General features: G+C 40.3%; 1 protein-coding gene and 1 pseudogene across 2 annotated transcripts in view; one reads left to right on the plus strand and one right to left on the minus strand.

Moving 5' to 3' along the window:
* Piwil2 (piwi like RNA-mediated gene silencing 2) overlaps positions 1-16,579 on the minus strand; it is a 58,374-nt gene extending 41,795 nt beyond the window's left edge. Inside the window, exons 1-10 of one of the 2 annotated variants that reach the window (XM_040293084.2) lie at positions 16,140-16,579; positions 14,302-14,497; positions 12,218-12,305; positions 11,939-12,077; positions 11,298-11,504; positions 10,491-10,601; positions 6,623-6,740; positions 6,096-6,220; positions 5,129-5,209; positions 4,701-4,814 (exon numbers count right to left, since the gene is read on the minus strand). In XM_040293084.2, coding sequence (XP_040149018.2) covers positions 4,701-4,814; positions 5,129-5,209; positions 6,096-6,220; positions 6,623-6,740; positions 10,491-10,601; positions 11,298-11,504; positions 11,939-12,077; positions 12,218-12,305; positions 14,302-14,466 — 1,148 coding nt within the window. In that variant the 5' untranslated portion in view covers positions 14,467-14,497; positions 16,140-16,579. Of the gene's footprint in view, positions 1-4,700; positions 4,815-5,128; positions 5,210-6,095; positions 6,221-6,622; positions 6,741-10,490; positions 10,602-11,297; positions 11,505-11,938; positions 12,078-12,217; positions 12,306-14,301; positions 14,515-16,139 lie in introns of both variants that reach the window. The other variant, XM_005329338.5, reaches the window with a different exon arrangement.
* A 3,355-nt stretch (positions 16,580-19,934) lies between these two features.
* On the plus strand, positions 19,935-20,808 carry LOC101959349 (cyclic AMP-dependent transcription factor ATF-4 pseudogene; annotated as a pseudogene).
* The last annotated feature ends 6,723 nt before the right edge of the window (positions 20,809-27,531 follow it).

Here is a 27,531-nt window from a genome sequence, read left to right on the forward strand (position 1 = left end):
GTTCAGATACTTGGCAGTCTCTATAATATGTATATCCTTAATAGCCTGAGCAGTCACAGGTGTTTTTAAACACAAAGATTTTAACCTATTTGCATGATTTTATGGGATTTTCTGGATCAAGTGAATAGCAATCCATTTTCATAGATCATCTCAGAATGCTTTGAGGGGAATAAATTCTCATATATGACACCCAAAGTACAAGTAACAATAGGTCTTTATCAAAACTTAAAAAATTTCATTTCAAAGGGTACTGTGAAGAAAGTAAAAAGGCAATCCATATAATAAGAGAAAATATTTCCAAATTATACATCTGATAAGAGATCTGTACTAAAATACATAAAGACCTCTACAGCTCAATTACAAAACAATATGAAATTGGGCAAAGAAACTAAACTGATACCTCTCCAAGAAGATACACAAATGGCCAATGGGTATATGAAAAAAATACTAGACATCATTAGTCATCAGAGAAATGCAAATCATGCATGGAGATATCACTTCACACTGCAGGACAGTTAGAATTAAAAATAGACAACAAGTATTGGCAAGGATGTGGACAAACAGGGACCCTCCTATACAGCTGGTGGGGATATAAAATGGTCTATCGGCTCTGACAAACAATCTTCCATCCCTTAAATGGTTAAACAGAGCACATGACCCGACAATTCCACTTCAAGCTATCTATACAAGAAAAATGACAACATATGTCCAAACAAAAATTTGTACATGAATCATTATTCATAATAGCCAAAAGGCAAAAACCCAAATGACTATCAACTAACAAATGGAAAAACAATTTACAAAACATATATTGATACAGTGAAATGTTATTCAGCCGCTAAAAGGAAAAATACTGATAAATGCTACAGCATGGGTGGACCTCGAAAACATTATGCTGCCAGGTGTGGTCACTGTAATCCCAGTAGCTTGGGAGGCTGAGGCAGGAGGATTGTGAGTTTAAAGCCAGCCTTAGCAACTCAGTAAGGCCCTGAACAACTTAGTAAGACCCTGTCACAAAATGAAAAGGGCTGGGGATGTGGCTCAGTGGTTGAGAGCCCTTGGGTTCAATCCTCAGTACCAAAAAACAAACAAACAAAAAAGAAGCCAAGGGGAGCTGGGGTTGTGGCTCCACAGTGGTGCACTCGTCTAGCATATATAAAGCACTGGGTTCGCTCCCTAATACCACATGAAAATAAATAAAATAAAGGTATTGTGTCCAACTACAACTAAAAAAAATTAAAAATTTAAAAAAGAAGCCATTTCACATGGATTCCATTCACATGAAATATTTGGAGCCAGTGGGATAGACAGACAATAAGTTCATATTGCCTAGGTCTGAGGGATGATGGAGGAATGGGAAGTGAAAGCTAAGGACTGTGGGGATTCTTTATGGGGTGAAGGAAATGTTCTGAAACTGATGGTAGTGAGCCAGGTGTGGTCTACCTGTAATCCCAACTATCAGGAGGTCCAGGTGGGAGAACAGAAAATTCAAGGCCAGCATGGGTTACAGGGTCATAGCAAGACCCTGTCTCAAAATAAAATTGGAAAAAAAAAAAAAAGGATGCAGACATAGTAAAGTGATAGTGTTTACTTAGCATGCATAATGCCTGAATTCAATCCCTACCTAGCACCTTAAAAAAGAAAAACTGTAGTGATGAATGTACAGTGCTGTTTTATACAAGACATCAAACCATGCCCTATAAATGAGTGGATTGCACAGTGTGCGAATTATATCTCAATAAAGTTGTTTAAAAAGATCACACAGGGACTGAAGGTGTAGTTCCCTGGTAGAAAGCTTGCCTAGCATATGAGAGGACCTGGGTTTGATCCCTAGCACTGCAAATAAATCAATAAAATCACACACTTTTGTCCATATATTTATATATTATTTTTATTTACGTATATGTGTATTTGTAGACTTATTATCTTACAGTTTCTGTGGGTCAGGAATTTGAATTTGGTCAGTTGAGTGCCTTGGTTCAGGGGCTCCTGAAGTGTGGCAAGATTTCAAGTCTCAAGGCTTAAATGGAGTAGGATAGCTTCCAAGCTCACTCCACAGAACTGCCCATAGCATAGTAGTTGTCTGCCCCGAGGGTGAGTGTCCATGAGACAGAGTGAGCACCCAAGCAGAAAACAAACTCTCTATAATCTATTCTCAGAAGTGACATCCCCTCAATCAGGAATGGTGGTGCACACCTGTAATCCCAGATGCTTGAAAGGCAGAGTCAGGAGGATTATAAATTGGAGGCTGGCTTTAGCAGTTCAGGAAGATCCTGCCTCAAGGGGCTGGGGATGTGGCTCAAGCTGTAACTCGCTCGCCTGGCATGCGCGGGGCACTGGGTTTGATCCTCAGCACCACATAAAATAAAAATAAAAATGTTGTGTCCACTGACAATTGAAAAATAAATATTAAAAAAAAAGATTCTGCCTCAAAATAAAATAAAAAGGGTTGGGGATGTAGTTCAGTGCTTGCCTAGCATGTGTGAGGATTTGGATTCAACCCCTGGTCTTAGGGGGAGAAAAAAGGTGACATCACCTCATTCTTACCATATTGTACACATTGGAGCCATGTCAATAAGTACAGTGCTTGTTTAACGAAGAGGCCAGGGCCAGGCAGCACAAACACTGGGAAACAACCAAGATCTTTTACCAAACTCTACCTCATGTTCTTTTGAATTCTCTCTGCAACCAGGCTCTAACTTTGGGCTTCCATTTTCATTACTGCATTGTTCAGCACTACATTGTTTTAGCAAGAATTCTACTACTTTGGTTTAGCCAGAATCCCCACCCTTCCTATCTGATCACTGTGCTATCTGACACCCCCCCAGGGCCAGCCTGCAGCAAGAATCCTGTTAGGTTTATTGAGCCAGAATCTCCCCAACCCCTGATGTTTTCCATCCACTGACACTCATACTACTCCTTGGCTATAAATTCCCACTTTTCCTTGTTGTATTTGGAGTTGAATCCAATCTTTCTCCTGTACTGAAAAACCCTTCTGCCATAAGATTCCTGCAAAAAATCTCCTTAACTTTTTTTGTGTGTGTGTTCCTAGGAGTGGAATCCAGGAGCACTCTACACTGAGCTACAGATCACCCACCTCTCGCCTTTTTAAAAATTTTGAGACAGGGTCTTACTAAGTTGCCGAGGCTTGCCTTAAGCTTGAATACTTGCAATCCTCCTGCCTCAGCCTCCCAAGTCGCTGGGATCACAGGCAAGTACCACCATGCCTGGCTGCTTTGACATTCTTCAACAGTATCATGATTTCTTCTTTAACAGAAACCACAATTAGATATGTTACAGTAAAACTTCTGAAAACCAGAGATGGTAATAAGCAATTTAAGAGACAGCAGTAACACTGGTAATTATTTATCAACAGAAACAATGTAAACCAGAAGACAATGAAATATCTTCAAAGTGTTGGGAAAAAAAAAATCTGCCAAATCCAGAATTCTAATTTAAACACAAAATAAAAAACATTTTTAGATAAAATTTGAGAGAATTTGTCATCAGCAGATTCAACAGGGAGTTTCTTCAGACAAAAAGAAACTCATTCCAGATACAATCCTAACATGGACAGAAAGGAATACAGAACACAAAAAAACCTTTAAGGAGACTGAGGTAAAGAAAACTTCTTTTTGTTTTGAAAGGGCCAGGAGGCCTGAGGGGAGACATACAAAGACTCTGGAATCAGAAATCAAAATGGCTCTAGGTCTTTTAACAGCAAATCTTAAAGTGAAAACATGGGAAAGTGATGCCTTCACAATTCTAAAGGAAAAGCACTTCCAACCTAGAACTTTACACCGGATCTCCCTAAGGTGACCCAAAGACATTCACACACATGTAAGGTCTCAAAATCATTTCCTCCTATGCACTCTTCTTCAGGAAAATACTAAAGGTTATGCTGTACACTGAGGCAAGGAACAACGATGGAAGCAGGAGGAATGGAACCTGAGGGGGAAGAGGGAGTTCCAAGACAGGGGTGCCTAGCCAGCTGGAGAGCAACCCGTCAAACTGTAGCCCATCAGGATTTGCCAGACATTCTAAGATGGTGCTGAGTTCTGGGAGGACGGGCCATTAAATGAATTATTGAGAACTTAATAACAACATATGAACTTTAACCTCATTTATTAAATTTTAGTTGACTCAGGATGGTACACAAACCATGCTGAGGTGATGAAAGGAAAAGCTACCATGTTTCTAAAGACCCGGCCCTTCTGACCTCCAGAAAATAACTGGCCTTTTTTGGTTTCCAGGGGCCATAAGAACACAAAGGCTCAGAGGACAAAGGTAGCCATACCAGTTGCAGGGGTCCCAAGAACCACAGTCATGCTCTGGGGTGGAGTGCCTGGACACTGCAGTCACAGTAAGAACCACGGCCACATATACCCCATATCCCATGATATAATGGGGTGATACCTGACACAAGATTTCTGATAATCTCAGAGAAGAGGGGCTCAATTCTAGATCTAATTTGATTTAGACCACCCAAGAAATATGATTCCTCAAAGCACAGTAGATGTCTGTTCAGATGCCCATCTTGGTAGGACTGAGGGACAAGAACATATCCATTCAGTTCTCTTAATCCATTCTAGAGTTAAAATTGCAAATGGAACAGTGGCTAATCTATATTATGACTGGCTATTACTGAACCTTTCAGAAAATCATCAGCATGTTAAAGGATGATCCCATCATTTACTCACATGACATCCAGCACAGAATCATTTCGAATGACCTTGTGGGACACATCAGCTAGCAGGAAGAGACCTCCATCTGTCCTGCGGATGCTGGCTGCATAGCCAGGCCAGATCTGCAATCTGGAGAGAGAGGTGGCCTTTACCCTAGAGTCCCAAAGGAAAACGGCCATTTCCATACCCCCAAGTGAAATAATATTTTGAGCTGATATTGCCCTTTCCTGATAACAATGAGGAAGCCCCAGGAAACAAACTAAATTAAATTGACATTACTAAAGTTTACTAAAAATCCAAGCTAAAAAAAAAAAAAAAAAGTTTAACTAATTGTATTCACTACCATAAAATTGTTGAATTTTTGTCCTTAGTAGGATAGTCACAATGAAAATTTCCTTTCCAGTATATTCAAAAGTAAAAATAAGGTGTAAAAAACCACCAACCTGTGTTGTTGTAATACCATAGCACTTGTAGGGTCATAGAAGTTTCTTCCCACGAGCTTCATATCTAAAAGTTTCATTACCCTGAAATAAAGAGCAGGAATGAGCTTTCTCTATATATACGTTTTTTTCTTTTTCTTTTTTTTTTGCAGTGCTATAATGACCCAGGGCCTTACACATACTAGGCAAATACTCTAACACTGAGATACATTCCCCAGACCTACAATGGGTTTCCTAATAGAAAAATATCAAAATTAAGCTCCATTTCTCTTAGCTATGATTTCTTTTTGAAACCTAAAGGGTCAGAAATGTTTTTTTTCTGTTAAGACCAGTGTTGCTAAAAGAAAAATAAAGATTATCAAAGCACTTATCTTGGAGTATGTGCAAGTGACCACAGTCTTTCCTCCTTACTAGCTAGCCAAATACTGAGTTATCCGCCAGGCTTAATTTACATTACTTGTCACCATTAGCTAAAGAGAATACCAATTTCTAAGTGTGTGAATAACAAATATGGCAAATAGAATTAGGTCTATATAAGTTCTATTTCATCAAATAAGAGGCAGTTTGGGAATAAAAGCTGTAAGAAAATTAGGGAATCTCAAAAGAAATTAAACAATTATGAGCTGTCTGTAATCCTGAAATTCAGGAACTGGAAAAATTCTCCCAACAAATATTTTCAACTATCCCCAAACCCAATCTAATTTACCCAAACTTGGCCTATCACTTGTGAAATAATCGTTAAGTTAGCATCAAGATAATCCATTTACTTATTAAATGCTTAGCAATCCTTTTTGGATTATTATATATTGTAAATAACAAATTTATTTATTAAATATTTAATAACTTAATTATTTATTTAAACCAACTATACACATACACACTGCATACAATGCTATAAGCTTCTTGAAGAGCACTTCTGAAAATACAAAATGGAAATTAAAGCAAAGTAAGACTGCAGCTATTTTCTCACCGTCGGAAAACAACATTGTAGAAGGGAATGCATAAATCAGAACAGGGCTCCAGGATCTTTGTCAATTGAATCTTAATGCTGATCTCGGCATCATCAGTTTTCCTTTGACTTTTTAACTCAAGAACCTAACAAAAAATATATATACACAAGTAAAAAGAAATGACAAAATTACCAAGGCCTAATCTAATCCAACAATACCAAAATATTTCAAAATGTTTCCCCCCTCACTTTGATGCCTACAAAAGCAAAGTCACAGCATGACAACCAGGATTTAAGAAATTATTTGGTAATATAAACCCAATAAAATTTGAAGTTGAAATTTTAAGTCATTCTTTATCACTGAGATCAAAGGTCTCTTATGTGAGAAGGTACTTCTTATAGAACGCAAACTAAAGAATTTTTATTTTGTTCTGCAGATATCTGCCTTCCATCTAAAAATGAAAAGGTTCAACTCTATGGTTTCCCACCACTCAAAACACCAGACACTCTTAGGTTTCACCCAAAGTACACGTCCTCTTTGGTCTCACTTGCTGAAGCTTAATAGGCAGATAGAGAATAGATCCATCAAAAGCAGTGACATTTCCAGTGACAGCTTGATGGTCTTTCAACATGCCAAATCTCATGCTTTTACACTCCACGTTGGGGCTGGAAAATAATAAAAAGGATTTCACTTCAATTTGGCTTATATAACAATATTTACTACAGCTGTGCAATAGGTAAAGGGGTTATCAGAGAAGCAGCGTTTGTAAGTGCTCCATCTAGTGGTCATGTTAAAAAATACATAGATGTCTAATAAAACTACAATGGACTCAGGAACACCTGCTCATCACAGAAACATTGGGAAATTTAGGAAAAAATAAATAAAAACAGGGCTGAGGCTGAAGCTCAGTGGCAGTGTGCTTGCTTAGCATGTGTGAGGCACTTGGTTTGATCCTCAGCACCACATAAAAATAAACAAATAAAACAAAGGCATTCTGTCCATCTACAATTACAATAAATAAATAAATAAATAAATAAAAATAAAAACAATCCATAATTCTAACCCCAAGGACATTTACCATAACATGTCAGTGTGTATAGCCAGGGGACTTTAGATCAGGGGATCAAAAACCTTTATAAGGGGCAAATTATAAATATTTTAGGTTTTGTGGGGCAGATAGTCTTGCAAATCTACCATAAGACTCTGCCATAAACATATGTAAACTACTGTGTAACTATGTGCCAATAGAACTTCATTACAAAAACAGGCTATGGGCCATGTTTGACCTTTGGACCAACTGTGGTTTATTAATTCCAGCTCTAGAATCCTCAGAGGAATATACTTTTTTAAAAAGGTGCTTTTTAAAAAACAGGATTTTACTCTGGCTATTTTTCACTTAGGGCTATTTCAATATTTTATTAATTTTCATTGTTACAAATATTAAACTTCAAAAAGTATCAGCAGCTACTCTGTACCAAGACTGTCCCATTATATCACAGTAATATACAACCTTACTTTACAACTCCAAAGTTTGAACAAACACAAGGTTAAAAAGGTCAAGGGTGTTCAAGTATGTGAAGAAAGACTTTTAAAAAATCAAGTGGTAATCCAATATAGTTGTCCCTAAAATTAAACACTCCCATACTAACATCACATTTCTTTGAAAAAATTTTAAATACAGGTTGAATATAACTTTTTTTGAAAGGTGTGGGACCAAAAGTGTTTTGGATTGTGGGATATTTGCAGATATAATGAAATTTCTTGGGGATGGCACCTCAGTCTTAAAATGAAATTCATTTATGTTTGATATATACCATGCACATAGTATGAAGGTCATTTTATCAGTATTTTAAATAACTTTGGGCACTAAATGAAATGTCATGGTGTGGAATTTTCCACTGATGTTATGTCAGTGCTCAAAAGGTTTCAGATTCCGGAGCACTTCAGACCTGCATACACAGAGCTACCCTCTGAACACACTATTTAAGTTTCTCTTCCTAGATCCCCTTCATGTACAATGGGGAAGCTGCAGGATGCCCACTTCACTGAATCGGCTCAGTAGTCTCTCACTGACCTAGAAGCACCTTCACATTGCAGCTTCACAGGTCCATATCTACAATCACAAACCCTACATTCCATGTCTTCTCCATGGCCCATTCAATGCTGAGTGACCTCAGATCTACGGGAACTCAAAGGATCATTTCTGTTTCCTTAAGGTTTATCAAGCCATTCTCAGAGAAAGTCTCTACCCTCTCTGCAACACTGGACTCCTCCCCTTCCTTTCCCAGCAGGCCTGCTCCCTTTCCTGGCTCCTTCTCTGTTCCTGCTGGGCTTTCCTACCTCTCTTGAAGCCACCCTGCTGCCCACTGGAACTATTCCTTTCTCATTCTTTTTTTTTTTTAATATTTATTTATTTAGTTAGTTTTTTTGGCATACACAACATCTTTATTTGTACGTGGTGCTGAGGATCGAACCCAGGGCCACACGCATGCCAGGTGAGCACGCTACCGCTTGAGCCACATCCCCAGCCCTCCTTTCTCATTCTTATTACAAGCTTTTAAAATGGCCTATGCTCTCCCTGCTTCTTTAAATCTTTTAGATATTTTCCTCTATAATTCAAACAGAGGAATTAGGAAATAACCAAGAACCCCCTTGTAAGTAAATCCAGCAACATTTTTTCCTGTGGCCAAAGTCAACCCCTTCCTCCTCATTCAAATTAAGTCTTCATAACCGTTTCTTTTCTTTGGTCTTCATAACTGTTTCTTTTCTCTTCAATTCTTCCACTTCTACTATCAATTAGAAGCTGCCCTTCAAAAATTTAGACTCCCTAGTATAGCCACTTTGGGAAAAGGTAGGGGGGGTCCTCAAAAAACAAAAACAGAATTCCTATTTGATCTAGCAATCCCATTTATGAATATATATAAAAAGGAACTAAAACCAGTACAAATCACTCCTGTGTTTGTTTCATCACTATTCACAATAGCCAAGACACATCTATTAGTGCTTGAATGAATAAAGAAAATGTGCTATGTATTACACACACACACACACACACACACACATACACACGTACAAATACTATACTATACTGTCTTTATAAAAGAAGAAATTCCATCATTGTGGCAATATGGATGAACCTACAAGACATTATGCCAAGTGAAATAAGCCAGGCACAGAAAGACAAATTCTCCACAATCTCACTTATAAGTGGAATCTAAAAAGTCAAAGTCAAACTCAAACAGTGAGTGGAATAGTGGAAGGCAGTGGGGGAGAGGGAGAGGAGAAATGTTGGTCAAGGGCACAAAGCTCCAGTGAAATGAGAGGATAGTTTTAATGATCTACTGCACAGCATGGTGACCATAGTTAATAATCATGTGTTATATATTTCAAAATTGCCAAGAGACCTTAAATGCTCCCATCACAAAACAAGTAGGTGATGTGATAGGTATATGAGCTTGATTTAATCTTTCTACAATGTATACATGTATCAAAACATCATAGTATACCTGACAAACGGTAACTTGTCAATTTTTTAAAAATTAGACTTCTGTCTTATTTTTCCCACAGGTATTTCAAAGCAGTCATTCACTTTCACAATTCCTGCTAACAATTTCTAGTTAACAACTCCCCTAAGACCTTACAAGAAATACACAAACTAATATAAATCTTAAATTTTTTTTAAAGAGAGAGTTTTTTTTTAATATTTATTTTTCAGTTTTCTGCGGACACAATATCTTTGTTTGTATGTGGTGCTGAGGATCGAACCTGGGCCGCACACATGCCAGGCGAGCGCGCTACCACTTGAGCCACATCCCCAGCCCATAAATCTTAATTTTTAAAAAAGGATGATAAATCCTAAAGTTATTGACACATAATTGAAGTTCTCTTCCTTTATTTCCTCACCCTCAAATTTAATCAACACAGGCAGAGGAGGACCCAGGTTTTGTGGGATACAGAGTGCATTTAAGACAAGGAGTACCAAATTAGTCAAAATAACTTGGAAGGGCCACATGCAAGTAAAAGGCCCTTAAGCTTTAAGTAACTTAAGCTTTATTTATTTCACATTAAATCCAATTCTAGCTTCATACAGAAACCTGTATTTCTTCAGTTAAAATCTGATTGGTAAAATGGTTTAAAAACATAAAACACAAAAATATTAACCTTAAATTTCCTGCCAGGATCTGACTACAGACATCACTGCATGGGGAGGACCACCAAGAATTATCATAATACTGTTACATCATGTGCATGTGTGAATGTAGAACAATGAATCCCAAAATTATGTACAATTATACTGCACCAATAAAAATATGAAAAAAAGAATTATAAAGAAAAACATCCAGTTATTCCAAGGAAACCACATCATTCCTGCCCTCTAGGAATTGAGTGACAGAGAGAATAAATGCTATAAATACCTGAAAGTCACATGATATTGATAAACTGCTTCATTATGACACTGTATTTTGATGAGGTTCAGTCCCAAAGATTGAGGTGTTCCTTTTGATCCTTGCTTCACAAAAAGCTCTCTGGGGGAAGGAAAAAAAAAGGAATGCAGCCAGAGCATGTAGTTCTTGTTACTCAGGGTCTGAGGCAGGTGACTTACTTTCACTCAGAAGTTTGAGATGAGACTAGGGCAACATGAAAAAGAAAGTACCCACATATATACCAACAAACAAACAACCCACACCAACAACAAAAAGGTTGTGGAAATGATTTTTTTCACCCTTCACTTAACATAAGCCAAGAACCAAGATGTACAAATGCAAGCTTTGAAGACTTGAAATCCTTAGCAGCATCTAGTTAGACAGGCAGGGCCACGCTACCTGTCCCAACCATAGTGCTGGAACAGATGAGGTCAGCTAGCCAAGAGCAAAGACCTGGTTCTGCAGAAGGTTAGGCAGTGCTGGAATGTTCTCCTAAATTATTTCCTCATCTTAACATAAAAAAAGAACTTGAAAATGGTAGGAAAATGACAGGCCATGAGTCCCCTCTCTGACATACCACTATATATATTCACTGTGAAACCCACTGCACTTCCTCAGGAATCGTCCCACCTCTTTGTCAATCTCCCTAATGGCAAAAAAATTAAAAATAAAAAATAAAACACACTGTCTCCAAAGGAGGGCTTTGAACAGAACAGAACAGTGTTCCAGCCCAAAGGCAAAGATCAGAAGGCACCCCTCAGAAAGCCCTCTGCCACCAAGGCAGTGCTCTGGACTTACTTTTCCTTGTGTTCGATGGTCAGGACAGGAGGGCAGTCTGAAGCATGCAATGAGGACTGGGGCAAAGGTGGGGGTGGTGACAGCCGTGGGGGATCTCGAGTGGCCAGGCTAAACACACTGGGAGACTTGTCGACTCCTCTGCCTAGACCACCAGCTGCTCTTCCCAATGGTAATAAAGAGGAATCCAAACTCCCTCTTCCAAGCACTCTGAAATGGTGAAAAGGGAAGCAAATTAGAACTTTCCTAGTCATGTTTATATCTGCGCTTCATCTAGATCATTCTGTGAGTCTACATTCTCTTCTTTAGTCAGCCAAAGAGGCCCAGGCACAGCCTCAGCATTCTCTCAACATCGTGATGTCATGATTTGCTTGCCAACAGCCATCTTCCAGAGCAGGAGAGAGCATGCGATTCACCCAGATAAAGGAACCTCTCCAACCAAGGCGCTTTTTGAGAGGTAAATGAAGCTGTGGACAACCCAGGGAGAACCACTTTTCATCATTGCCAGTGACTTCCTGGATTAGCAGCAGCTCCCTGATCCCAGAAAATGTCCATCTTGGCAACATTAATGATAACATGCCCCCTCCCAGCGCTTTTCTTTCACCCTGAACCTGATGGTTGCATGAGAAGTGATTTTTACCCACCGATTCCAACCAACGGAGGCCTCTGCCAGCTTGCTATCCCCAGCAGCCAGCACCAAAGGGTCAGGAAATGTGGGACGAGTTTCTTCTTTGTCCTTGCATGCCATGTTAGCAGACATGCCTCGACCCAAAATGCCTCTGCCTGAGTGGAAGAACCAAACTCAGCTGTAAATGTGAGTATGTTTCAAAGCACAGTTATTTTTCTTAGGATAAACTGTACAGATTTAGGCATCAAGCAATCATACATACAACCGAAGTTTCTCAAGTTAGTTTTTCACTTACCTAAAGGAGGCACTTCCTGTTTCAGAGGGGTCCGGGACATTGTCTCAAGGCCCATGCCTCGGAACATGGACACCAAACCCACAGACTCCTGGGAAAAGTTGATGAGTAAGTTATTTTAAGATGAAGTTTAAAACTCTAGAAACAATGGCTTTCTTGAAGCCTTGGTAAATAATAAAAATCAGCTTCTCCAAATTCTATAATGTTTTAAGACTAAGGGACAAAAATATTTTATAAAACTGGGCATGATGGTGCACACCTAAAGTCCCAGCAGCTCAGGAGGCTGAGACAGGAGGATTTCGAGTTCAAAGCCAGCCTCAGCAAAAGTGAGACACTAAACAACCCAGTGAGACCCTGTCTCTAAGTAAAATACTAAATAGGGCTAGAGATGTTGCTCAGTGGTCATGTGCCCCTGAGTTCAATCCCTGATACAAAAAAAAATTATAAATTTTTTTTCAGGCCAGTTATGGTGGCACATACCTGTAATCCCAGCAGCTCAGGAGGCTGAGGCAGGAGGATTGAGACTTCAAAGCGAGCCTTAGCAAATTAGCAAGGCCCTAAGCAATTCAGTGAGCCCTTGTCTCTAAATAAGATACAAAAAAGGACTGGGAATGTGGCTCAGTGGTTAAGTGCCCCTGATACTTAAAAAAAAAAAAAAAATTCAGGCTGGGGGTGTACTCAGACCTGGTAGAGTGCCTGCCTAACACATCCAGGGTTCCATCCCCAGGACAAAAAAGACAAAAATGTTTTCAATACTAATAATCACAGAACATTAGAGTTTCAAGCATAAATTGTTAGTTTGAAGTTCACAATCTGACGGGGTACTGTGGTACTTTCTGTAATCTCAGCTACCTGAGAGGCTGAGGCAGAAGAATCAAAAATTACCAACTTGGGCAACTTAGCAAGACCCTGTTTCAAATAAAAAAGAAAAGGACTGGGGATGTAGCTCAGTGGAAGAGTAAAAACCTGGGTTCAATCTCCAGTACTGGGGAGAGAGGTAATTCTATAATTTTCTAGTTTATTCTTTGTTTACCCAAGATAAGTGGGGAAAAATATATGGGCTAATAAATTTTCAGAAAGAACAGATCACTTTATGGGTATTAGAAATTTTCTTAATATTCTCCAAAAAAACTGCTAGTATTTTTCTGTAGCAGTCTGAAAAGTTTACTACAGTTACACAGATTAGAGCTGTGACATGACTAAAAGCCACCCACAGACTCGAGCAATTCATCTGAATAAACACACAAGAATATTATTGTTCACTTTTCTTCTAAAAGAATATTAAACTGACACTGACAACTCTAAAAATTATCATAACTGCATTATTAAGTTCTTCCTGTACATGCTCTTTAGCTTTGACATATATTAATTATAGACAAATACTGTTCTTAAAATTACTCTATAATTAACAGATTAAGGATGCACACACCCATTCACACTGCAGTAGCAATAGTTGAAGATCCTCTTTTTCTTTAAGATTTGGACAAAGAACTTTTAAAAGGAAAAATCTAACAACTGTTATCTCAGATGCAAGAGTTGCTGTCAATATCATAGAGTCCAACCAGGGTGAAAAATCTGAACACTCAGAAAGAAGCAACAGGGTGTGTGTGTGTGTGTGTGGTTTTATTTATTTTCTCTGCTCCCCAGTACTGGGGATTGAACCCATGACAGGCAAGTAGTCTACCACTGGGCTACATTCACGACCCCTTTTGAGAAAGGGTCTTAAGTCACCCAGGCTGGCCTCAAACGTGCAAGCCTCCTGACTCAGCTTTCCAAACAGCTAGGGTTACAGCTGTACTTGTTCAGCAACAAGTTGTACTTTTAAGCCTCCCAACTGTGATAGATAGACTAAAGCTAGAGGACTGATCAAGGGCCCTTACCCAAGCCCATCCCGTGTTTATTATGAGATACTTTATAGACTCTAGGATTTGAATTTTATACCCAGAAGATGCAACTATTTGTTGAAAACAAACAACCTCTTCATTTTGGTATGGACTTCCAGGTCCCAACGAACCCTGAAATCCACTCCTTCTCTGTTCACACAGCTAAGCTGTATGCCAATCCTGTACAACCAGATGTGGTCTTACCCTTTGTGCTGACCGGTTCTGTGAGCTGGGTACCTCTGGCTTTCCAAACATATGGCCTCTGCCTGCAGGCCCTGCCCTACCCAGAGCTGAGTCCAAAGGTCGAGGAGTTTGTGGCCAACGGCCTGGCATCCGTACGCCCCTGAATGGTGGTCGGACCGGATCCATTGCAAGTCAGCAGTGGACACAGATGTTGAACCTGTTTTGGTTAATTACCTGTCAGCATTGGGAAAAAGATTAAATTCCCAATTGTTTTCCTTTTCCTTAGAGAAAGACTCACAAAGCATTACAAAATATACATATATATTTACTTTAAGTTGATGTGACCAGGCTTTTATAACATATTCACTTGGAAAGCTTCTATATGAGCCTGGAAAATTCTAATTAACAATCCTTTAAAAGCCCAATCTCTTCTCAAACTTACATTTTCTATCCAAACAGCCTCAGATAATGCAGTTCTCTAAGTTAACCACCTGTTGTAGAAGGATATACATTTTATATGCGGAGATGATTCTGGTTTATAAACTTAACATGGCCATATCATAAAATTATTCTATCTATAGGATTTTGCCCTCCTTTACCAAATTTTTATTTTTTCCAGTCTGTAATTGCATTAAGCTCATCTTCGTGATTTCTTTGGTCAACTCTCTGAATCTTTATCCAATTCCTTTCTACAAAATGTTTCTTTCAAACTCCACTAGAACAGAGGTCTCCAGGGTACAGAACCTTCCTACTCTGAACCTACAATATGGGCTGGATCTCACAATTCCATTTAACACTCTTCCCATTCCCCAAAATCTCAGGCCTCTTCAAAATCACTTTGTATTCTACAAATTTCAGGACTCCCTCTCTGTAACAGCTCCTCTTACTGTCCCAACCTGCCTCTAATCCCCGAAATTGTTGTTTTGTTGTTGTTGTTGTTTGTTTTTGCAGGGCAGAGGATAGAATCCAGGGCTTTGTACATGCTTAACACACACTTTACTACTGAGCTACATCCCCAGGCGGAAGAATCTTTCTTAACTGAAAATTAAGTAAGCCTCTTCTTAATTTTTGAAAATCTCTCCATGACAGATCACCCCACGCATATAAAGAAAAGACAGTAAGGGTGGAGGTAGTCAAGGATTTGCAAAAAGTTTTTAACTTATCTATCCTTTCTTAAATAGTTACGGCTTCATTCTCAAATTACAATGGCTCTCTCCTTTTGTTGCCAAAACCCGGGATTCCTTGCCCACATTTCCCCAACCCCAACTAAAAATCAAGAACAATCAGTTGCCTAACTGGCACATACTGAGAGGTGCTATAACACCCACCAATCACAGAATCCTCTTTTGCCACCCTTCCCTGAACCACACCAGCATTTCCATTAACTTGGGGCACTTCTTTAAAGTCCATTTCCTCATTTCATTGGTTAGCTCTCTGCTGACTGAAAGGTTCAACAGGGAAGGGAGCCAGGCCAGACCAGCTTTCCCTGCCTCTTCAAGCACTGCTCTGAGCTGAGGCACTAGACCCAGGCCTAACCCCAAACCAGGACCCTAAACGCAAATCCACCCCCCCCCTTTTTTCCACCTAGGGAAAAGGACTTTTTGTTCAAACCAACAGCTCTTGTGCGGGTCTGATTACCCCCAAACCTTGCGAGGGTCCTCCCTCCTCCCTCCGGACACCTTTCTGTACTTTCCCAGTGCTCCGCTCCTCCCACCCACCCACTCGGCCTCAAATAACGACTTCCCGCCCCCGCCCCACCCAGAGCCCCAGGGCACCTCGCGTCTCCTGGGGGGTCGGGAGTGGGTGGGATGGCCCCAGCCACCACCATATGCTAGAGCAAAAGCCCACCCAGCCCTTACCTGCAGCTTGGCCCCCTTGGCCTTCCACACCTGACTCCTGTCCTCTCACCTGGGCTTACGTCCTCCCCAGGCCCTATGGCACCTTGAAGAACATCGCACTCAAACCCATCCGCCACGCGGAAGGATCCACGTGCTCCCCACACAGTTTTCCGATGGAGTGCAAAACCGAGGCTTAGCCCATTGGACAAATCACATGCCACTCACAATATCCAGCCATCTCATTGGTTCGTCTGAAAAGAGGCAGTTCATTTGGACCAGCTTCACTTTGCAAGGAGGTTCATCCGAAAGGATTGTTAGAAATTAAGCGGCAGCCTGAGCATTTAAACGTTTTTGAGGTCCTAACTCCCTTTCCGTGGGCAACTCTTGCGCACAGATTTAGCTTACATGCTCTTGTGGAAATTGACTTGCCCCATTTCTCCCAATTAGAAGATATAGTGATAACACACACACACACACACACACACACACACACACACACACACACACACACCAGTAATCTTGGGACTGGATGTGTAGCTTAGTTGTGGACTGTTTGCCTAGCTTGCACAGGCCCCCGGTTCAATCTGTAGGCATCAACAGGGTTGTATGGAAAGGTACAAACGATAATGTATGTAAAATACTTAGTACAAGGAGATGATCGCCCCGCCCCATGCTATTATTATTGGTACATTAATGGATGAGCTGAGTAGAGCTTCTTCAAACTAGAAAATTATTGATTCTGCAATGAAAGCATATTTTCACCCAAAGAAATATTTCTTACCCTTCTTCCAAACATTTTGGCAAGTAATTTTGCCCCATATCAACCTATAGATTATAGGAAGTGATTGGGGCCATTTCTGGAAGATTTGGCAGGTGCTATGGAGACCTCCAGATAGCTCTGCATGGAACTGAACTAGAGGAGGATTGTAGACCTTACCTTTTAAGGCCTCAAATATTTCATGCCTTGTTTCAATCCATATATTCAAGGATCCTCCTTTCCATCTTGAATGAGAATAGAGTCTGAAAACTATTTGGAGTAGGAAGGTAGGAATGAAATTGGCAGGATGTCCCCTCACTGTTTGTACAAGTTAACATTGTAAATTCCTCTACCCCTTAACCTGCCTAACTTAGATGTTACATTGTTATGTTATAGATAGGATTCTGTTGCTTATGCAAACATTCAGTAACAAGTGCAATAAAAATCAGTTACATAAACTATTCTGTAACTTTGATGAAGTCCCAGCTCCCAGTCCTTTTTGGAACTCTCTTAGTCCTTTTCGGAATCTACACCTGCATGAAAGATAAATTCATCATACATGAAACAGTATTTTAGGGACTGGATTCAGCGAGTGATATAAGGCAACAGTAATTTTCAAAGCACATCTGTTTTGTAATCTAAATCAAGATCAACATAAAAAAAAAAAGGGTACATATTGGGTTCCTTAGATTGCTACACAACATTCATGCAAGAGAAAGTGGCCTCTGTACAGTATTTGTAACCAGTTCATACATCATGAATACTACTTATTTCACTAAATAAAAATTCATATCAGGGCTAGGGATGTGGCTCAAGCGGTAGTGCGCTCGCCTGGCATGCGTGCGGCCCGGGTTCGACCCTCAGCACCACATACAAACAAAGATGTGTCCGCCGAGAACTAAAAAATAAATATTAAAAAAATTCTCTCTCTCTCTCTCTCTCTCTCTCTCTCTCTCTCTTTCTCTCTCTCTCAAAGTAAGTAAGTAAATAAATAAATAAATAAATTTAAGCATTTAAAAGAAATTTTTAAAAAATTCATATCATCTTGGTGTTGATTGGAATTTTTTTTTTTTTTTTTGAGTAACAGGATTGAACACTCTACCACTGAGCCACATATGCAGCCCTATTTTGTATTTCATTTAGAGACAGGGTCTCACTGAATTGCTTAGCCCCTCACTTTTGCTGAAACTGGCTTTGAACTTGTGATCCTCCTACCTCAGCCTCCAGAGCCACTGGGATTGCAGGCATGCACCACCTTTCCTAGCTTTGGTATCAATTGGAGATAAAAATGATGAAAATGCCCAGTGGCTCTGGAGGCTAAGGTAGAAGGATCACAAATTCAAAGCCAGTTTCAGCAAAAATGAGGAACTAAGCAACTCAGTGAGACCCTGTCTCTAAATAAAATACAAATTAGGGTTGGGGATGTCAAGTGCCCCTGAGTTCAGTCCCCAGTACACACCCCCCAACGACAATGGTCAAAATGGGGTAGGTGTTTAGCTCAGGTGGGGAGCGCAAATATACCATGCCCATGGCTCCAGGTTCCATCTCCAGGAATGGGGAGTGGGGGTGGGGGATGGGTGAAGCTCTCCCTGAAATATGGGCATTTGTTTAGAATCTTTCAAAAGCTAATCAACTGTGCAGAACAGGCTGTGAGCAGGCCATGTCCTGCTCTGAGTCATTTCATAATGTATAGAAATGCAGATTTCAGGCTGTGCCTGGTTCCTGAGCTACTCCATTTTGAGAACAAGTGCTAAGGCAGAATGACTTGGTAACTTGTCTGGGAAACTAAATAACCACCAGATGGGACTTGGAAAAGAATAATGCTCACATTTCTGCTCTGCCTGCCCCTAGATACAGAGCCCTCCATTACTATGCCCTCCCTCTTCCCCTCCATAGGGTGCAGGGACCACCATGGCATATAGATAGCAGTGCCTGTAGCAGGTGGGCTTTTGCAGTAACTTAAGCCACAGAGCTTTTCATGGCATCCAGCAGCAGCCCCCCTGTAACCCACAAAGTCATCTTGGAATTAAGTATATTCACTGAGGAGGCAAAATCCTCCATGTGACCAAGGTGAACTTCCTCAACAGTGAGGTGTTGGCAGGACACTTGATGTTGCCCTTCAAGGTTTGGGGGCTGAAGAAAGCCAGGGTCTTACTCTGGAAAGCAGTATGGAGAGTCCTCACAAAACTTGGAACAGAACTACCATGTGACCCAGTTACCCCACTCCTTGGTGTATATCCAAAGGACTTAAAATTAGCATACTGTAGCTGCATCAATGTTTATAGCAGTTCAATTCACAATAGCTAAGCTATGAAACCAACCTAGGTGCCCTTCAACAGATGAATGGATAAAGAAAATGTGGTGCATATACACAATGGAATATTAGTCATAAAGAAGAATGAAATTATGGTATTTGTCAGTAAATGGATGGAACTAGAAAATACCATGCTAAGTGTAATAAGCCAATCCCCCAAACCTGAAGGCCGAATGTTTTCTCTGATATGTGGATGTTAACACACATTAAGGAGGCGTGGGTAGGGAAGAATAGAAGTAATTTGGATTAGACAAAAGGAAATGAAGGGAAGGGAAGGGGAATGGGAATAGGAAAGATAGTAAAATGAATTGGACATTGCTGTACTATGTGCACATATGATTGCATGACTAATGTAATTCTCCATCATGTACAACCAGAAGAATGAGAAGTTATACTCCATTTATGTATAACATATCAAAATATATAGTTATTATATAACTAATAAGAACACATAAAAATATTTTTTAAAAAGGAAGGGCTGAGGTTGTGACTCAGCAGTAGAGCATTTTCCTAGCACATGTGAGGCCCTGGGTTCGATCCTTAGCACCACATAAAAATAAACAAATAAAATAAAAGTATTGTGTCCAACTATAACTAAATATATATATATATATATATATATGTATATACACACACACACATATACACACATATTATATATATATATATACACACACAAAAAAAACACAGAGAAAAATAAAATAAATAGATTAAAAGCCAGCCTATGCCTCAAATGCACAAGGCCATGGGTTCAATCCTCAGCACAAAAAAAAAAAAAAAAAAAGCAAGCCTAGGTCTCTCAGATGACTACCTGGAGGTGGCCAAGCACTTTCAACCTCATGGGTTCTCCAGCAATAAGGCTAAGGTGGGCTCTTTGGAATGGTTGGCTGTACCTGGGTCAATGTCTCAGACATGGGCAAGGACGACACCTTCTTTGGGACAGATTGGATGTTGGAGGAAATGGATCTGAAAGAGTTTGACCTTGATGGCCTGTTGAGAATAGGAGATCTAGAAACCATGACAAATGTTCTTTTGGCCACATTAGATAACACATGGGATATCTTTATGTCCAGGAGACTAATAAGGATCCCCCCTCCAGACGATGAACCCAATTGGCCGTCTCCCAGAAAGTTGAACAGAAATTGACCAGTTTGCCCCATTCACCTTCTTGCAAAATATCCCCCCAAATCCCTGACATTCCTACACTACCATGATCCCTCAGTGTATAAGGGAAGAAGATGCCCTCAGATCGTGATGGTCGCATCTGTGTTCGCTGCGAGTCCAACCTGGGCTCTTCCCAGCATAGCCCCTCTACCTTCCAGGGCTCTCCTGATAGGAATCTTCATTCTGCCCACCCCAAACCTTACAACCCTCCTAGGGAAAAGATGGTAGCAACAAAGTACAGGGCAAGAAGCTGGAGAAAAAGCTGGAAAAAAAAAAATGGAACAAAACAAGCAGCAACCACTAGGGACCACCAGAAGAAGAGGACAGAACAGAAGGTCCTCACTGGCAAGTTTCAAGAGTCAGAAGAATAAAGCTCTAAAGAAAAAGCAAATTCTGCAGCCAAGGAGATCCAATATCCGAAAGATTTTCTGGAAGAAGTCCGTAAGGCAGAGTGAAGAAAATGGTCCTCCAGTGGCTAATCAGGAGAGCCGTGTGCTTCTATGTAGGTGTGTCTTGCGTTAAAGCTGCATTGTAATAAATTATTTTGTAGTGAAATTTTTTTTAAAAAGACTGTCCAGAACAATCATAAGGCATGAAATTTGTGATCATAAAAGAGAAACACCCACAAACTTAGCAAATTAAATCAGAAGTACATGGATGCATGGGCATATCAAACCCATATCAGAAAAACCAGGCCCACAAGCTCATCAGTCTCACCAGACTAACCTCACCTGAAACCCATAAAAGGAGAAGCACCCCAATCCTAATTAATGATAGCACACACATACCCATGATCAGATCATGCAGCGAACTCAGCATGAGTCAACATGAAATCTCAACTCTGTCTCTGGGACTTCAGCTCAGCTGTCTCCTGCCCGACATAACCAATTTTGAATTGCCTGCCCTCTGGGCCCTGGTGTAGAATAAGTTCTTTGCCCCCAACATCTCTGCACCCTGAACAACTTCATCTGGTTTCTAATCTTCTGTGAACATGCAATGACTTCTTATTTCTTGCTTTCTCCCATTGCTTCAGTGCAGCCTCCTGAAGCTCTACGGCTGCTGTATAACCCTTTTGAATCTTTCTATAATCTATATGTCATTGTGAAAATGTGATGTATGACTTGAGTGTTCCAGCTATTAATAATTAAGATTGGAATAAAAGAACCTGTGATTGCTGGGCTTTTGGCTACCAAGTGACCCTTGAGTACTCAGTGAATAACAACCAATGAAAGTAATATAGCTTGTGAATTTATTGTTATTCAAAAATTCTGACATTGTGGAAAGACACAAATGTGTCTAGTCTATGTTAATGTCTTAACTCACTCACATCCACCTCTCCTGGAGTTTATATTTCCTATCAGGGTACTTCGATTGTTAATTAACCATTTCTAGGATAGCAATTTAAAATAACACATAGAGTCCGGCATGGTGGCACACGCCTATAATTCCAGCAACTCAGGAGACTGAGGCAGATATCACTAATTCAAGGCCAACTTCAGCAATTTAGTAGGTGCTAAGCAAGTTAGTGAGAACCTGTCTCAAAATAAAAAAAAAAAAATTAAAAGGGCTAGGCATGTTGCTTAGTAATTAAGTGCCCCTGGTACTAAATAAAATAACACATGGAGAGCAGGACTCAGCGGCACTCATCTGTGATCCTAGCTACTTGGGAGGTTGAGGCAGGAGGATCACAAGTTCAAGGACAGTTTCAGTGATTTAGCCAGACCCTGTCTCAAAATAAAAAGGGTTGGGGGTGTAACTCAGTGATAGAGCACCTCTAGGTTCAATTCCCAGTACCACAAACAAACACACAACTTTGCATGTAGTAGTGAGCCTATAATCCCAGATGCTTAGGAGAGCGAGACAGGAGGAGGCTTGAGCTCAATAGTTCTAGATCAGCCTGGACAACCCAGTGAGACTTCATCTCAACAAAACCAACAACAACAAAAAATAGCAGGATGGGATTATAGCTCTGTGGTAGAGCACTTGCCTAGCAAGTGTGAGGTACTGGGTTTGATTCTCAGCACCACATGCAAATAAATAAAATAAAGGTCCATCAACAGGTAAAAAAATATTTTTGTAAAATCAGCACACACTGCAAGGCATAGTGGCACACACCTGTAATCCCAGCAATTCAGGAAACTGAGGTAGGAGGATTGCAAGTTCAAGGCTAATCTCAGCAATTTAGCAAGACCCTGTTTCAAAAAATAGGGCTGGGATTGTGGCTCTGCGGGACAGCCTTTTCCTAGGACGTGAGAGTCCCTGAGTTTGATCCTAAGCACCACATAAAAATAAATAAAATAAAGATATTGTGTCCAACTATAACTAAAAAATAAATATTTATAAATAAATAAATAAGGCCTAGGTATATAACTCAGTAGTAAAGCACCACTAGGTTCCATCCAAAAAGCACTATCTCACCACAGACACACAAAAAGATAAATATGTGAGGTAATAGATATGTAAATTAGCTTACTTTAATCATTCTATAATGCAAATATATATCAAACATTACATTGCACCCTATAAATACATGAAATTGTTATTTGCCAATTAAAAGAAAACAGCACACACATACCACACTAAGATAAAGTATTTTGAGTTAAGTTACAGGTACTACATTTTTTTAAACTCAAAAATGTCATGACACCAAATTCTGTCATCTGACTCTGCGTAGGGTCTAAAACTCAAGGTGAAGAGGACCTATAACTATATACAATCTTGACTTTCCTAGGCAGTTATAACTTCAAATATTCTGACCCTTTGCCCTTGTATGTATTTTGTTTGACTATGCATTCTGATTGATGGTGATTGTTGTTATTCAGAAAATAGGATCACTAAAGCCATAGTACTATTGAGGGTATAAAACTATATTACCTGTTCAGTCTAGAAACTACAGGAAGAATTTTATTTAACTGGACCTATGTCTGTGGTACCTCTGGGTTCCTGGGCAAGGGTAAATATAAATCCTCCCAGGAGGAATATACTCTTAGCCAGGCTAGCAAATCTTCAAGATTCTGGAGGCAAGAAGTCCAATAGATATGAACTCACGAGAAAAAAATAATAACAAAACATATCAGGCTCAGTAATAAGTCGAAAAACAAAATATTAAAAATGGGCAAAAAATACCAATGAATCTTTCACTAAAGAAGGTATATAAATCGGTAATGGGCACATTATCATTATTCATCACAGAAACACAAAACCACAATAAAATATCATTTCATAACCACTAAAATGGCCATTGCAAGAAAAATAGATAATGACTATTGTCGGGAGGCCACCATGAACAAGAGCTAAGTACACCTCTTTTTTAAAAATATTTTTTTAGTTGTAGAAAGACACAATATCTTTATTTATTTTTATGTGGTGCTGAGGATCAAACCCAGTGCCTCACACGTGCAAAGCAAGCACTCTACCACTGAGCTATAGCCCCAGCCCCTAAGCACACCTCTTTAAGTTCAGGAGGTACTGAAATGGCACTGCACCTGCTGTGATGCATGTGAACTTCCTCTGTTCAGCAAGAGAGGTGCAGCTTTGGGAGTGGGCATCACCCAATGGGTCTGGGCTACACCCCCTCTGAAACCCAATCCCTTGCCTTATTTGGGTGGAACTTTCTCAAACGTCTTCTCCTCAATAAAAAGGATGTTTTCAGGTGAGCCCTCTCTCTCTTTTTTGCCTGCCTCTCTTGTCTCCCTTTGAGAGCTGGGGCAGAGGAGCCATCACTGAACCCCAAGAAAAAGGTAGTTTCTGTGTCTGTGTGATTATTTAGCACCAGCCAATTCACCTGGAGTGACCCTGACTGATTTGCATGTCATGGGAGGGGGTGCCTGAACAGGGATGGGGTCACTCCAGAGTGAATTTTAAGTATTAATGTGCTTGATCTTCTCTCCTGTAGAATCTGCTTAGATTCTCAGAGAATTGTGGATTGGTTGGTGGAAAGTAAGAAAATTAGAAGAAAGTGAGTGATGTTAAACTCATAATATGTGGGGAATTTTTGTCTTTAGAAAATTTTTATTTTGCAATTGTAAAGACCATAATTGGGCATAGAGAATAAGGAATTAGAGAATTGGAGGTCCCACAGAGACTATTAAGATAATTGATGAAACAAATGTTGCTGAGTTCAGTACCTCCTTACTCAAGGCTTAAAGAGGTGTGTTTAGCTCTTGTTCATGGTGGCCCTGACAGACTATGATGGCTAATTTTCTTCCTTTATTTATTTTTATTTTTTGGTACTGGAGGTTGAACCCAGGAGCCCTTAACTTCTGAGCCACTCCCCCAGACCTTTTTTTTTTTTTTAAATATTTTTTAGTTTTAGGTGGACACAACATCTTTATTTTTTTTATTTTTACATGTTGCTAAGAGTCGAACCCAGTGCCCCACGCATGCTAGGCGAGCGCGCTACCACTTGAACCACATCCCCAGCTCCCCAGACCTTTTTAAAAAATATTGTATTTAGAAACAGGGTGTTATCAAGTTGCTTAAGGCCTCACTAAATTTGCTGAGGCTGGCTTTGAACTCCTGATCTTCCTGCCTCCACCTCCCAAGTGACTGGGATTATAGGTGTGCATCACTGCATCCAGCTGATGGCTAATTTTCTATGTCAATTTGGTATTACAGGATGCCCAGATATCTGGTCAAACATTCTGAGTGTCCCTGGGAGGTTTGATGATATTAACATTTAAATTGACAGGCTGAATAAGGCAGATTGCCTTCCCTAATGGGTTGGGCCTCATCTGATCAGTTGAAGGCCAGAATAAACCAAAAGATCTGACTCTCCTCCAATTAACAAAGACTTCCTCTTGCTTGATGGCCTTCAAACTGAGATATCAGCTTTTTCCTGCCTTTGGATTCAAACTGAAATATCCGCTTTTCCTGAATCTGCAACCTGTCAGCCTTTGGACTGGAAATGCAACTTCGGCTCTCCTGGTTCTCCGTCCAGCTTGAACTTGAACTGGGTCTCCACTTTTTCATCCTGATTAATACCCAGACAACTGAAAGAGAATGATCCTCTTCTGAGGACAGTTATGTTCTGTACTATGGATTAGTACGATGGTTCGTAAGTGGTCCGTCTCAACCAAAACTTGTGTTAAAATTTTATTGCCAGTGTGGCAGTTTTGTGAGGACTTCAGGAGGTGATTTGGGCATGAGGCATGTCTCTCGTGAATGAATGAATGTCTCTCAAGAGGCTGGGTTAGTTATCAATGGAATGGATTGGTTTTTGTGAGCAAGCTGTTATAAAGCAAGCCAAGAACCTCCCCTTGGTATCTCTCACACATGTACCTGCTTCCACTTTCTGCCAGGAGCCCCTTATCAAAAGTTGAACAAATGCTGGTGCCATGCTCTTGGACATCCAGAATTGTAATCCAAAATATACCTCTTTTCTTTATGAATTACCCAGTCTCAGATATTTTGTTATTGCAACAGAAAACAAGCAAGACACTTAAAAATGTGTATGGGCCAGAAAAAGGCAATGGATGCTGCCTCAGTTTGTTTTCTGTCACTATAAAAGAATATCATAAAGAGGTGGGGATATAGCTCACTTGCCTAGCATATGTGAAGCTCTGGGTTCAATTTCTAGTGCTGAATTAAAAAAAAAAAAGATAAACAGATACGTTTTCCACAGAGGCTGGGTAATTTATAAAGAAAATAAAGTTCTCACAGTTCTGGAGGCAAGAAGTCCAAGATGGAAGGGCGACATCTGGTGAAGGTTTCCTCCTTTGTACAACATGGCAGAGTCAACATGGCAAGAGAGGGTGAGGGCAAGAGAAAACAGCCTTCACTCTCATATCCTTATTACCTCTTAAAGGTCCCACCTCCCAATACCATCAGAGAGGGAATTAAATTTCAATGTGAGTTTTGGAGAGGACATTCATAGCACAACAAAGGTAGACTCAGAAGTTGTTCATTTTTGAGGAGGCTACTTCAGTGATCAGCACTATCAAATATCCGTGTATGGCGGGCAGTCTAGAAGGTCTACCTGAGTGACTGGAGCATCCACTGTGATAAAAGGTACATCCTTTTCACAAAGTTGAAAGACAAAGATTATTTTCAAGGGTCATAATGGGGTGGCCAGAGACAACTAATTGAACTGGGACAGAAACACTGGAACCTAAAAGACTGTGAGCACAGGTAAGCCTGTAGCCCCAAGTGGGAGTCAGAGGTTGGGTGGACTCAATTGCCTTGCCCTGTGCATTTTGGCCTCCCTCGCCAAGAGACAAATGGTTCAACTTTTATCAGGAGTCCCAAACCCGGTATGCAGTGGAAGCTTATGCATCTGGAACACAGAGTCCTTTGCTTGGTGCCCATGAGTGTGCTGCCATGACCGGGACAGCAATGCATCCAGGCAGCAGAGGTAGCAACATAGTTTCCACCTTGATTCCAATTCATCTCATCAGAGAATGTACCCTTATCATGGGCGCCTACATGAGTGAGTCACATGGTTCTATCAACAGTATGATTTGTTTACATGGTTCATGGCCTTAACAAGAGAAATCTTTAATCTGTCGGTCTGTAGTTTTCCAAATGGCAGACCAAATAGGTAGGCCATTGTCAACAGCCTAAGAATCAGTGAAACTAGAACAGGGTTCATCAGGAATACTGGCCAGAGCTATGAGAACAGCTTTCATTGTGCCATCTGAGTGGAGTGACCCCATCCACCTCCAATGCACACAGCTGGAGCTGACCCCAAATAGCCCCAGCAGCCTGTGGCTGCTGCTGGTCTCAGCTTAGCCAAACATCCGTAAAGAAAGGCCTGGCATTTTGGGGGGCCTCTGCAAACTGGAAAACTCACTGAGCTGGTGGCTTTGCTTTAGGCTGTAGAGCAAAGAATAAACTGCCCCCAAAGGAATAGGTGCCTTTTTTTTTTTTTTTCACATGCATCTGAAATGCCAACAGGGCCAGGCCAGAGTGCTGGAATGTACCATTTCTGACAGAAGAGGCTGTTTGGCTCCTCTCTTGTTGCTAGTTGTTAAATTTAATCTACCCCAAAATGGGAGGCCAGTCACAGGTTGCAATGGATACATATTGTGACATACTTTCTCTGGTGTTCAGTTTTTTATTTGTTCTAATTAGTTATACATGACGGTAGAATGCATTTTGACACATCATACATAAATGGAGCATAACATCTCATTCTTCTGGTTGTACATAATGTAGAATTACACTGGTTGTATAATCAT

This window comes from Ictidomys tridecemlineatus, chromosome 14 (assembly GCF_052094955.1).
Source record: "Ictidomys tridecemlineatus isolate mIctTri1 chromosome 14, mIctTri1.hap1, whole genome shotgun sequence".
Taxonomy (NCBI): domain Eukaryota; kingdom Metazoa; phylum Chordata; class Mammalia; order Rodentia; family Sciuridae; genus Ictidomys; species Ictidomys tridecemlineatus.